The following is a 14,654-nucleotide window of genomic DNA, read 5'->3' on the forward strand; positions in this document are numbered from 1 at the left end:
ACAATTCGAATGAGTCATGGCAATTCCTTTGCGTCGTGACTCATGAGGCAGCGAGAACTTTTTGTGTGCCCAAAATGGTCCCCAAATCATTAGTCTCCTGGCAATGTTCTTTGTCTGGATCTACTCACAAATGCAAAATTGTACAATATATGTGTTCTCTCTTTGTTTTTGGTTGTAGAAGGAAAGGTATTTAGTATCCTCTAATAAAAGAAGAGAATTTAATGTAGATGGTTGGAAAACTGGACCAAATGCAGTCCATGTATCAAAGTCGGCAGCCTCTCTTTGCTATTTTAGGGCTTACCAAGGAAAGGGCCATGAAATAGAGACTGGAGGCTGTCCCTTGATCTCTACAGTGCCAAAGAGAATTCGATCCGAAGAGATTAGAAGAGTAGGAGGAAATAGAGAAAGAGAGACGGAATTGCATGTTGTGTCCAAACCTACTGAAGTTGATGAATGTCAGTTATTCTTTATTAATCCCTATGACTATAGACATAGACAATTCGCCTTTCTAACCAGTTTCTTTGTGCTAGCAATTACCTTTTCATTGGATAGGGTTAAGGGTTGGAAGCTGATAAACATCCAAGCACATCAAGATAAGGATCATGGTCTCCGGATCGTTGGTAAGCAACATTTTTTTTTTATGCGAGCCCACAAATTTATTTGTAGATATCAATAATAGATGCATTATAACCATTTTTTTTTCTAATGAAACATGTTTTTGGTTGGATTTTTTTGAAAATAAATACTATTTCAGGTTTGATGTGAAATAAGACCATATAGTGCAGGACTTTTGATTTAGAGTTTCTTCTTAAACTAATGAGCTCTTATATTTCAATCTTAAAACTTATAAGCAACTACTCATCTTTTGCAATTTCTTCCCCCAGGTACTATTTTTCATGACAAATGGCCCAATTTCTTAGCAAAAATCTTACTTAATCATGAAAGAAAAAAAGCACTTGAATAATTCCCTTCAATAAGCACATATTTTTTAGTTGTTTTCTTGACAAGTTTTTCTAGTTAAATTCTCTCTGTGTGTGTATGAGCACACATGCACGTATGTGCAAGTCCTTTTATTTGTGCAATGGAAATGCTCTGATCAAATATGTCTCAAAACTTAGATCCTCTACCACTCAAGCTTTAGGAAATCTTTTTTTTTGCCTTCAGCAAAAGTATAAAAAGTCCTCCCAACTTTAGAACACTAGAGGTTTGGATACGTTAGCAAAAATTTAGGTAAGAATCTTATTAGATTCTACATTGTCCATTAGAACTTGCCAAGTACCCTAGATTTATTTCGAGGTACCCAAGATTTCAAAATTGTCTATAATTGTGTTGTAGGAGGCTTTTTGCTTAGTTTATTTATCATGATTTTTACATGATTGATTCTTTCAAAATGTCTAGGAGGATTCTCTATTACCATTTTTATACTAGATACGTAGAAGTTGCTTTATCTATTTTGATATGATAGAAATGTAACATCTTATTCAAACATGTAATAGAAGTGCGATGGAGTAATATGTGTCCTATTATGCACACAATAACAATTTTGATTCCATATGGCAAGAGGAGATTGATGCAACTCCATGAGATTTATGGTGACATATAAGGATTAGTAGATTATGGGTTGCAGAATAGCAATAATAGTTCTAATGAACTTTTCATTTATGTGTAATGGGTGTGCCCCAAAGCATTTTCTAGTAGAAGGTGGTGGTGTTAGCATCTATCAATATTGGGTCTTGGGTTAATATTTGTTGGGGATGTCTGACCAGGACACCATCTTCACAGGACCTTTTCGAAATCATGCGTCGCAGTAGAAATAAAGAAAAATAAAATAGAAACAATCAAATACGTGGATCAGTCAAAAAAGACTCGCCTCCATGGGGCATACAAGCTTCACTATGAGAAAAGAGAAAAATTACAAGAGGAGATCATACCCTCAACTCCCATGCATCCAACCTCTCTCTCGCAAGAAGCTCTTTCTCACAAAAGCTCTTTCTCTAGGAAGACCCCTCTGAACCTCTGAAGCAATCACTGTCCGCTGCCTGACAGTCTGTCTGAAGCATCCTGCTCCTGCTCTCTGTCGGTGCCTCTTGGTCTGCTGCTGCGGTCCTTTACCAAACAACCAAAGCCACTATGTCTCTGTTGCCACAGGATGAGTTTATAGGCCTCGTAACCCAAATCGGATCAGAAACACACTCCTGTTTGCATCAAACTACCTCTCTAGCCACTAGATCAAGATTAGCTCCCATCCTAACCGTTCGATCGCGCAACATGAGTCCCCAATCCATGAAAACCCCTGTAGACTGTGAAAAACCAGCCTGAAATATCCTTCGGTTCATGATGGACTGTGTGAAACCAAGGGAAAATGCCCGCTCGGTCCATGCTGGTCCTCATGGATTGTCAGTCCACGTATCGCACATGGACTGCATGGAAAAATCATATGGGCCACGTCTGTGCGCTCCTGTCTGGCTTGGGTCATGCACCACATGCACCCGCACATCCGCACAGTCGTGGTATGGCCGCATGCGATCGCATCGCCGCAGCCTCCATCGGCCCGCCGCCGACCTCCGCCATCTCGTGGACCATGCCACCTTTTCTGGGCTTCTTTCACATGTAACTTCTCCATTTGGATTGATTTTGAGCTCGTTGGACTCCGTTCGTCATCGTAGACCTCGCTGTTGGTTTAGTGTGGATCAAAACTTGAGACATCAAATCTTAATAATTTTTATCTTGACTCGACATTTGGCCTTCTCCTAACTCTGAGAGCTTCTGGATCTCCTCACCTCCATATCCTAAGATAATCGGTTGCTGATCATGGATAAGCAGACATGAGAGTCAAGCCAGATCGCTCGATCTCATCTCCATCGTATGTTGTGCTCCTGCTGATCCTAGACTTGCTCGGGGTATCATCCTGTGATAGTAGAAATCTCACCCTACAATATCATCTCTTATCCTCCCAAGTCTTGCATCTCATGCTCGATCCATCTCCACCGGGAGCTCTACCTCATTCTGAGCTCTTCCTGACTCCTAAAGCTCCACCTAGCACTAGGCTCCCCAGCAGATAGTAATGTCCTTTCATCCTCTTTTTTTCTTTTAGAATAATCTTATCGCTGCGCAATACTTTCAGGATTCCTCCACCAGCTATCGTCTTGTAGCCTCTCGAATCCAATCTACTCAGTGAGATAAGATTCAATCTAAAATCGGATATGTATTGGACCTCTCCCAATCTCCTTATTGTACCATCATGTGTCTTCCAACTGACGTTTCAATGCCTTTGATTACACAGCTCGATCCATCCAACAGATAAATAATGTCCTCATTGCTCTTTAAGAAATCAAACTGCTCCTCTCTGCAACATACATGATAGGTGCATGTAGAATCTAAAATTCACTATTGGGAAAAAGTAGATACCTCGTCAGATATCTCCAGAGCATCACCCTCTGACTCGCTGGCTAGATGTACCAACTCATCATATTGATAATATCTGGTTTTGCTCAAGTCCCTCATCCTGGATTTCGACCGCCCTTGTCACGATCTCCTGTCGCTCTGTCTACTATCTCTTACTCCTTCAAAAACCACCAAAGCTGAGCTGCCACCTAAGCTCGAAGCCGGATTCTCTCTCCTGAGAATCTCATTCTGAAAAATTATCGTGGTGACCTCGTCTATCTTGATGGTGCTCTTTTTCACTAGAAGAGCAGTCACCAAAGACTTATACGAAGGAGAAAGCGATGCTAGCAAGACCAGCATTCTGGTCTTTTCCTCAACTTTCTCGCCAACGCTGAGGAGATCGGTGAGGATCTTCTAAAAGTGACTGAGATGCTCCTGCACATTCTATCCCTTAGTCATCCGCAGCTGATAGAACTGCCTCCAAAGGAAGAGAGTGTTGGTGAGAGACTTCGTCATGTATAACTCCTCAAGCTTCGACCACAGTACCGTCGAAAAAGATTCTTCAAGCACATGGATCACCATCTCATCTGCTAGGTACAAGTAGATTGTACTCGTCGCCTGTATCTGAAGCCACCTCAAATCCTGCACCTCCATGGTAGTCGGCTTCTCTTCGTACAAAAGAGCATCGATCAACCCTTACTGGATGAGCACGTCCTTCACCCTTACTTGCCATAATGAGAAATAGCTCTTTCCATCAAATTTATTTATCTTCATCTTGATTGAGCCTATCTTCTTCATCTTTAATCTTGCTCATCATCACCATAATCTACGTCCTGGTACCGCCTCGCTCTGATACCACTTGTTGGGGATGTCTGACCAGAACATTATCTCCACGAAATTTTTTTGATACCACGCATCGCAGTAGGAAGAAAGAAGAAATAAAATAAAAATAATCAAATACGTGGATCAGCCAAAAAAGGCTAGCCTCCACTGGGTATGCAAGTTTTACTATGAGAAAAGAAAAAAATTACAACAGAAGATTACATCCTCAATCCTCGTACATCCAATCTCTCCCTTACAAGAAGCTCTTCCTTACAAAAGCTCTCTCTTGATGAAGATCTTCCTGAATGTTTGAAGTGACCGCTGTCCGCTGTCTGACAGTCTGCCTAAAGTACTCTGCTCCTACTTCTATCGGTGCCTCTCGATTTGCTGCTGCAATCCTTTACCGAACAACCAAAGCCACAATGTCTCTGTTGCCACAAGGTAAGTTTATAGGCCTCGAAACCCAAACCGGATCGGAAATAGACTCCTGTTTGCATCAAACTGTCTCTCCAGTCATCAGATCAAGACTGGCTCCTGTCCTAACCGTTCGATCATGCAACATGAGTCCTCGATCTATGAAAATCCCTCTAGATTGCGAGAAACTAGCCTAAAATGTCCTTCGATCCATGATGGATCATGCGAAACCAAAGGGAAATGCCTACCTGGCCCATGTGGGTCCTCATGGACCGTCGGTCTATGCACCGTGCATGGACCGCATGGAAAAATCACACAGGCCGTGCCTGCGCGCGCCCGTCTAGGCCTAGGGCGCGTCCGCCCGAGCCTTGGCCGTGCACCACACGGGCCTCCACATCTACACATTGGGCTGCACGCCACCATGCGTGGTCGCACCGTCGTGGCTTCCGTCGGTCCGTCGCCAGCTTCTATCGCCTCGTGAACCATGCCACCTCCTCTGGTCTTCTTCTGTGCGTAACTTCTCTATCTGGACTCTATTTGGACTGATCTTAAATTCGTTGGACTCCGTTCATCATCGCGGATCTCGCTGTGGGCTCAGTGTAGACCGAATCTTGAGACATCAAATCCTAACAATATTCTCATTGGTTTTTATTCAAATTAGACTATTCTATAAAGATACATGGACAGCATTCGGAGGATCAAAATTTTTGGATCTCATGCTTTTAACCTTGTCTTTGGAATATTTCACAAAATTAATATCATTGAACCATGTCAGAAGAAATGATTATCGGGGCAATTTTATGAATGAATATCCTAACTGAGTCTAGATCAGCTTTTAGTTACCATATTCTATATTTATTTTAGCCACAACAGATCTTGTTTTTATATATAATATAAACTCTAGGATGCGGCTCCTCCCCTGCTCTTGTTATTTTTTTTTGTTAGTTTTGGAAAGCTTGCATCCATTCTTCTATCTCTCTTGTTTGAGAATATACAATTTGAGACCTGCCAACCCCACATCAGATGTGTCTTTTCTTATTACAATGGGAACTCTAATGGTGCCTTCTTCCCCCATTTTATTCTATTTTTTCTAGTTTACCATAGTTCCCCTTTGTTTTCATTTTTCTATGCTTTACATGTCTACAATTTTATGATTCTTATGCATACAAAGCAAGATTTTATTTATATATAGGCTTTTTGTCACTACAAGGTCTAGAGAGGGCCAAATATAACAACGTTACCCTCATGTGTTGAGAGAATGGTTTCATATTTTGAATCCATGATACTTGGGTTCATCAAGAACGAGGAGGAGCCATGTGTGTTTAAAAAGGTCAATGGGAGCGCAGTTGTCTTCCTCATATTATACATAGATGACATCCTCCTAATTGGGAATGACATTCTCATGTTGACCTCAGTCAAAGTATGGTTGTCTAAGGAGTTCTCTATAAAAGATCTAGGAGAGGCATCCTTTATACTGGGTATTAAGGTCTATAGAGATAGACCAAATAGGATACTCGAACTTTCACAGAAGATGTACATAGAGGAGGTGCTAAAGAGGTTTAGCATGAAAAACTCCAAAAGAGGTTTATTGCCTTTTAGACATGGCATTCATCTCTCCAAGAAGATGTGCCCTAGCACACCTGAGGAGATTGAACGCATGAGCAAGATCCCTTATGCTTCGACAATAGGGAGCCTCATGTATGCCATGCTATGTACACGACCTGATATAGCCCATGCTGTGAGTGTCACAAGCAGATATCAGTCGAATCCAAGCGAAGAGCACTGGACTTTTGTGAAATGTATCCTTAAGTACTTGAGAAGGACTAAGGATATGTTTCTAGTCTTTGGAAATGGAGAACTCCAGATTCAGGGATATACAGACTCAGATTTTATGTCTGATATAGATGATCGAAAGTTGACATCTGGGAGTTTGTTTATTTGTAATGATGGTGCAGTCAGCTGGAAGAGTTTCAAGCAGACGGTGATTGCTGATTCCACCATGGAGGCAGAGTACATTGCTGCATCGGAAGCTGCAAAGGAGGCATTCTGGTACAAGAAGTTTGCCGCAGAGCTTGGAGTGATGTCATCGGATGCCATACCTCTTTACTGCGACAATAATGGCACCATAGCCCTAGCTAAGGAGCCAAGGTCTCACCAGAAGTCCAAGCACATCGAGCGGCGATTCCATCTGATCCGTGATTACTTCGAAAAAGGTTATGTCGAGGTCAAGAGAGTCTACTCCACAGACAATGTGGCAGATCCACTGACTAAGCCATTGGACCAACAGAAGATCGAAGCCCACCTTGAGAAGATGGGACTTAGATATGTAGCCAATTGGCAGTAGGTCAAGTGGGAGTTTGTTAGATGTGTGCCCTAGATGCCAGATCGGCTGACACATTCCTGTACAGATCTAAGGGTAAATTTATAATTTTGACTATAAATGAATAAAAGGGTTATTCTTCTATCACATTGTGTATATTGTGTCTGTGATACATTCTTTGAGTTAGTAGGAATGTAAATTCATATTTTCAAGAGTTGAAACTTTAAGACATGAATTTACATAACTAACTCATAAACAGCTCCTGACCATAGGATCATCACGAGAATGGTGATCGATCCGGAAGGTTGGTGTACGATCGCTTCCTTAGGATAGATGTGTCTTGAGTCTATGGTGTGGAGACATCGGAGCGAGAGTACAGATATTCGTTGAAAATGAGAGTACTGAGCGTGACCATATCAAGCAGTCATAAGGAAGTCTACCTTCTCGTCGATGACTAGCTCGATGTTGCAGTTGTGTGTCTAGTTCTTTGACCTGAGGTGCATTGACAGTTCATCTTGAGTATGTTATAGTTTGACTACACCATAACTCGGTCTCCTAGCCATTCAGAAACCTGAGGTGTATGTTGGCTGTAGCATATTCATTGTAGGAACTAGGTCGCACCAAGATGGGATCTATCAACCTCGATAGATGAGAGGAGTAGTCCTATGATAATTGAAAGATCGAGTCCTTAAGCCCATGGCCATGGCAGAGTGAAATAATGGAAAAAAAAATTTTCATTGGGGTTTCACATTGGACTCGGATCGATCGATTGATTCATATGACTGATGTTGGGTTTGACGAGTTCACCTTAACCCTAATTCAGTCAGGACTCATGATAGAGGAACTCAATCACACAGGTAGCTGCACCGAGAGGTTTGTCTTTAATTTTGATGGATTGTCACCACATACTGCTAGATGTCACTGGTAGATTTTGGAAGCAATTAGAATGATATTGATGATCTATCATTCTAATTGTCTGAATCAGAAGAGTTCTGATCTATCGAAAGGAGTTTCGATGATGTCGATGATGAGATCACGACATATCTCATTACCATACGAAATTGAACCTAACATCCAATTTGTAGCATTCAATGCCTAATGGATATGGTTGCGTCTTTCCAGTGCAACTGAGCCACTATAACCAACCGAGAACAATCAATCCCAAGAAGAGCCCGCACATCCACAATGGTGGAAGACCTAGACTTAATATTTTCTTAGGAAGATTTGATTTAGGTCTCATTAAACTTGACTTGACATAGTCATAACAATTATGACTAACCTAGTGGCATGGGTTGGGCTCAATATTTTGGATACGGTGAGGGACCCAATCAGGAATCTAGTTCGTACAAATGGTGGGTCTGACTTAACTAAGGATTGGAGCAATATCCCAGACACGGTGATCTTCATGAATTAGAGATCAAATTTTGGATGCACCATGATTAGAGAATCATTGGACAAGAGTTATCCACTCATCGGTTGACCCATCACCAATAACTGTCAGGTGAGGTGGTGAGCCAGTTGGTGAGACCGCACCACCCACTAGAAATCACTAATCACGGAGATTTTCACATCTCTACCCAGGGAGTGTAGGGATCTAAGAAAATAGTGGGAGCCTAATTTATTTAAAAATAAAAATCCTAAACAAATTGGTTGAGTCTGATTACAAAATCTAACTAGAAACTTTTGACTTTCTACAGGAAACATGTCTGCCTCAAACCTCCTGACCAAAATATTAGACACCCATAGATTGACTGGACCCAATTTCAAAGACTGTTTAAGAAACTACAGAATTATTCTGGGTTCCAAAAAATTGACTCATGTCTTGGACCAGGACCCACCTACCATGCCAGCACGTCCGATTGCTGAACAGAGAGCGTCTTTGAAAAAATGGACGGATGATGATAACAAAGTAAAGTACTACATGTTGGGTGCAATATCTGATGACTTGCAGTGCCAACATGAGAACATTTTGACTACCCGCCAAATGTTGGCTCACCTGCAAGAGTTGTTCGATGAACAGAGTCGCGCGGCCAAGTATCAAGTCTGTCAAAAACTTTTTAAGGCCAAGATACGTGATGGACAGTCAGTCCAAGATCATTATTTGACAATGATCAAGGATTTTGAGAAGCTTGAGAAGCTCGGTATCATCTTAGACAAGGATTTTCAGATTGATATGATCCTTCAGTCCTTATCCGATGCATATGATCAGTTCATCATGAACTTTCATATACATAAGATGCAGTGTACCTTGACTGAGTTAATGAACATGCTGGTTACGGTTGAGCTTTCCATGAAGGGTTCAAAAAGCTCAGTTCTTACTGTGGAGCAGACTTCTTCCAAGAGAAAGTCTTTTGGAAAGAAAATGAAGTCTGTGAAGAAGCAGAAGGTGAATGACAAGAAAAAGAAGACAGAACCGAAGAAGAAGGCTGCTGATAAAGAAAAATATTTTCACTACCAATCAGACGGTCATTGGAAGTGAAACTATCCTCAGTACCTAGCTATCCTGAAGAACAAGAAGGATGGTCCTTCTGGAGGTATGCTCATTTTAGAGTCTAATCTTACGGTTTCTTCTGCATCCAATTGGGTGCTTGACTCTGGTTCTAGTGCTCATTTGTGCACTTCTATGCAGGGTCTTGAGGAAAGTAGGAGGCTGAGGGATGGAGAGATGATCCTACGTGTCAGGAATGGAGCAAGAGTTGCTGCCGTGGCCGTGAAAACCTACCCTCTGCGATTATCGTTAGGATTAGATTTAGTTTTTAAGAGACTATTATTATGTGCCTGTAGCAAGCAAAAATTTGATTTCTGTTTCATGTTTAACACAAGAAGGCTATGTGATTAGCTTTCATAAGGATCATTGTAATATTTTTTATGAAAATAATAAAGTTGCAGATGGTTTTCTTATTAACAGTCTCTATTAGCTACATATTGATGTATCTGTATTTAATATTGAGCAAAATATGAATGTCATAGGAATTAAAAGGCCTAGAGATAGTCTAAATGATAAGTATTTGTGGCACCTAAGGCTAGGTCATATAGCGGAAGACAGGGTTAACAAATTGAAGAAATCTGAGCTATTGAGTCCGTTGACTTTCGAGTCATATCCAGTTTGTGAATCATGCCTTCAAGGCAAAATGACCAAGCTTCCTTTTGTGGGACATGGGGAAAGGGCCATAGACCTACTTACCCTAGTACATACGGATGTGTGCGGCCCATTTGATATGCCGGCTAGAGGCAACTACATCTACTTCATTACCTTTATCGATGATATGTCTAGGTACGGGTATGTATTTCTAATGAAACACAAGTTTGAAGCTTTTGAAAGGTTCAAAGAATTCAGACATGAGGTAGAAAAATAAATAGAAAAGCCCATTAATGTTCTTCGATCAGATCGAGGAGGTGAATACCTTAGTCGAAAATTTTTAGACTATCTTAAGGATAATGGCAAAGTCTCTCAATAGACTCCACCTTGAATGCCTCAACTCAACAGGGTTTCAAAACGGAGAAATCGAACCCTATTAGATATGGTCCGTTCCATGATGAGCTTCACGGATCTCTCCGAATTTCTTTGGAGACATTGTCTCATGACAGTAATTTATGTATTGAATAGGGTTTCCTCTAAAACTATTCCTATCACACCATATGAGATATGGCATGGTAGGAAGCCAAGTCTGAATCATCTCAGAATTTGGAGTTGTTCGGCTCATGTCAAGAGACAACAGGCGGCCAAGTTAGAGTTCAGGTCTTTTAGAGCTCGGTTCATAGGATATCCTAAAGAGTCATTAGGATATTTTTTCTATATTCCGGAAGACCACAATGTGATTGTAAGTTGAAATGCTATTTTTCTTGAAAAATAGTTTATTCAAGATGGTGGCATCGGAAGAATAATTAAGCTCAAGGAGAATGTCTCCCAAGAGCAACGAGCTAAAGAACCTAAGGAACCAAATCAATCAGAACCAGTCCTAACACAACCTCTTCCACCTCGTAGATCGACTAGGGTTTTTCATCTTCCTGAAAGGTACTTAGGTACTATACAAGAGAATATAGAGGAAATGTTTCTCATGGAAAATGGGGTTCATGGTGATGATCCCAAGACCTATGACGAGACGATATCAGATATCGACTCCGAAAAATGGTTAGAGGCAATGAGATCAGAAATTGATTCGATGCACTCAAACCAAGTCTGGACCTTGGTAGATCCACCTGAAGGTATTGTACCTATTGGGTGTAAATGGATCTTCAAGAGAAAGATAGGTGCAGATGAAAATGTGGAGACATTCAAGGCTAGGCTCATAGCGAAAGGTTATAGTCAGCGCGAAGGCATTGACTATCAGGATACCTTCTCGCCCGTAGCCATGTTAAAATTCATCCGCACATTGCTTGCTGTTGTAGCCTATTTCGATTATGAAATATGGCAGATAGACGTGAAAACGACATTCTTAAATGGACATCTTGAGGAAGATATCTATATGGAACAGTTGCTTGGTTTCACATCCAGTGATGATGATCACAGGATCTGCAAGCTACAAAGGTCCATTTATGGACTTAAGCAAGCATCTCGGAGCTGGAATATTTGTTTCAATGATATGATCAAAATATTTGGTTTCATCAAGAATGAGGAGGAACCATGTGTGTTCAAAAAGGTCAGTGGGAGCGCAGTTGTCTTCCTCGTATTGTACATAGATGTCATCCTCCTAATTGGGAATGACATTCCCATGTTGACCTCAATCAAAGTATGGTTGTCTAAGGAGTTCTCTATGAAAGATCTAGGAGAGGCATCCTTTATACTGGGTATTAAGGTTTATAGATATAGACCAAATAGGATGCTCGGACTTTCATAGAAGATGTACATAGAGGAGGTGCTAAAGAGGTTTAGCATGAAAAACTCCAAAAGAGGTTTATTGCCTTTTAGACATGGCATTCATCTCTCCAAGAAGATGTGCCCTAGCACACCTGAGGAGATTGAACGCATGAGCAAGATCTCTTATGCTTCGGCAATAGGGAGCTTCATGTATGCCATGCTATGTACACGACCTGATATAGCCCATGCTGTGAGTGTCACAAGCAGATATCAGTCGAATCCAGTTGAAGAGCACTGGACTTCTGTGAAATGTATCCTTAAGTACTTGAGAAGGACTAAGAATATGTTTCTGGTCTTTGAAAATGAAGAACTCCAGATTTAGGGATATACAGACTCAGATTTTATGTCTGATATAGATGATCGAAAGTCGACATCTGAGAGTTTGTTCATTTGCAATGGTGGTGCAGTCAACTGGAAGAGTTTCAAGCAGATGGTGATTGCTGATTCCACCATGGAGGCAGAGTACATTGCTGCATCAGAAGCTGCGAAGGAGGCATTCTGATATAAAAAATTTGCCGTAAAGTTTGGAGTGATGTCATCTGATGTCATACCTCTTTACTGCGACAATAATGGCGCCATAGCCCTGGCTAAGGAGCCAAGGTCTCACCAGAAGTCCAAGCACATCGAGCGGCGATTTCATCTGATCCGTGATTACCTCGAAAAAAGTTATGTCAAGGTCAAGAGAGTCGACTCCACAGACAATGTGGCAGACCCGCTGACTATGCCATTGAACCAACAGAAGATCGAAGCCCACCTTGAGAAGAAGGGACTCAGATATGTAGCCAATTGGCATTAGGTCAAGTGGGAGTTTGTTAGATGTGTGCCCTAGATGCTAAATCGGCTGACACATTTCTGTACAGATCTAAAGGCAAATTTATAATTTTGACTATAAATGAATAAAAGGGTTATTCTTCTATCACATTGTGTACATTGTGTCTGTGATATATCCTTTGAGTTAGTAGGAATGTAAATTCATATTTTCAAGAGTTGAAAATTTAAGGCATGAATTTACATAACTAACTCATAAACAGCTCCTGACCATAGGATCATCACGAGGATGATGATCGATCCAGAAGGTTGGTGTACGATCGCTTTCTTAGGATAGATGTGTCTTGAGTCTACTGTGTGGAGACACCAGAGTGAGAGTACAGATATTCATTGAGAATGAGAGTACTGAGTGTGACCATATCAAGCAGTCATAAGGAAGTCTATCTTCTCGTCGATGACTAGCTCGATGCTGCAGTTGTGTGTCTAGTTCTTTGACCTGACGTGCATCGATAGTTCACCTTGAGTATGTTATAGTTTGACTACACCATAACTCGATCTCCTAGCCATTCGGAATCTTGAGGTGTATGTTGGCTGTAGCATATTCATTGTAGGAACTAGATCGCACCAAAATGGGATCTATCAACCTCGGTAGATGAGAGGAGTAGTCCTATGATAATCGAAAGATTGAGTCCTTAAGCCCATGGCCATGGCAGAGTGAAATAATGAAAAAAGAGTTTTCCATTGGGGTTTCACATCGGACTCGGATCGATCGATTGATTCATATGACTGATGTTGGATTTGATGAGTTCACCTTAATCCTAATTCAGTCGGAACTCATGATAGAGGAACTCAATCACACAGGTAGCTGCATCGAGAGGTTCATCTTCAATTTTGATGGGTTGCCACCACATACTGCTAGGTGTCACTGGTAGATTTTGAGAGTAATTAGAATGATATTGATGATCAATTATTCTAATTGTCTGAATCAGAAGAGTTTTGATCCATCGAAAGGAGTTTCGATGATGTCGATGATGAGATCACGACATGTCTCATTACCATACAGAATTGAACCTAACATCCAATTTGTAGCATCCAATGCCTAATGGGCATGATTCGCGAGGAGAAGACGTTCCAGATCCTGTCCGAGTGGATACCGATAGAGGTCAGGCGCTTGCGTAGCTACATCAGATCCTCAGACTGTGCAGAGATCATCTACAGGGTAATCAGATTACCCTTGAGGTACTTCTTCTTTCATCATAGTTTTAGATTTAATTTTAAATTTTAAATATCAGATAATAAAATTAGATCTAGAGAATTAGATCTGAAATATATAGGATAATTTTTTTTTAAATTATTTCATCCTAGATTTGATGAAATCTGGAAGATCCTACGTGAAAAAACGATTTTCCTCCTTCAGATACTTGTAACAAACTTCTTACATCCTCAACTAAAACATTTATGTCTAGCAACAAATAGAATAAAGTTTAGGTGCCATCAAATATCATTTTTATTTTCTTATTTCTAAAATAAAAAGTAAATACTCTATTATTTTATTTTTATTTTTAAAAATATAAATATATTTGGTATAGTCAATTATTTTTAAAACCATAAATATGATGAAATGATTAAGATGATAATAGAAATGATAGAGATAGTAAAGATGGCAATACTACTAATAGTGGAAGCGGTTATTGTATGATAGAGGTGGCAATGATGCAAATATGGCAAAAGCGATGATGATAGCGGTGGATGTTATGGTGGTGGAGGGGTTTGTGATGATTATAGAGATGATGATTCTAATGGTTGTGGAGGTGATGGTAGTAAGTGGTCAAGATAATGAGGATAGTTTTCCTTTATTTCAAAAGTGAGTGGGTTTAAGAGATGGATATAATGTTTAGAAGTATCAATTTTAAAGCATATATGAATATGTAATACTAAGATAATCTACAATAACTAATACATAGAAGGTTTACCCTTAGTTGCAAAAGGACTAATTTGGCAAGAATAGCATTTAGGCATGTTTAATATTTTTTTTTAAAAAATCATTCTCAAATATTAGACTTATTCATGTTTTTTAATGATGATATA

At 40.4% G+C, this 14,654-nt stretch overlaps 1 protein-coding gene across 1 annotated transcript in view; it reads left to right on the top strand.

Moving 5' to 3' along the window:
- LOC105042536 (uncharacterized) overlaps positions 1 to 14,654 on the top strand; it is a 39,277-nt gene that overhangs the window by 18,501 nt on the left and 6,122 nt on the right. The window contains exon 6 of the mRNA XM_073256211.1: positions 14,269 to 14,383. Within this exon, the coding sequence (XP_073112312.1) occupies positions 14,269 to 14,383 (115 nt within the window). The remainder of the gene's footprint in view (positions 1 to 14,268; positions 14,384 to 14,654) is intronic.

This window comes from Elaeis guineensis, chromosome 4, assembly GCF_000442705.2.
Source record: "Elaeis guineensis isolate ETL-2024a chromosome 4, EG11, whole genome shotgun sequence".
NCBI classification, from domain to species: domain Eukaryota; kingdom Viridiplantae; phylum Streptophyta; class Magnoliopsida; order Arecales; family Arecaceae; genus Elaeis; species Elaeis guineensis.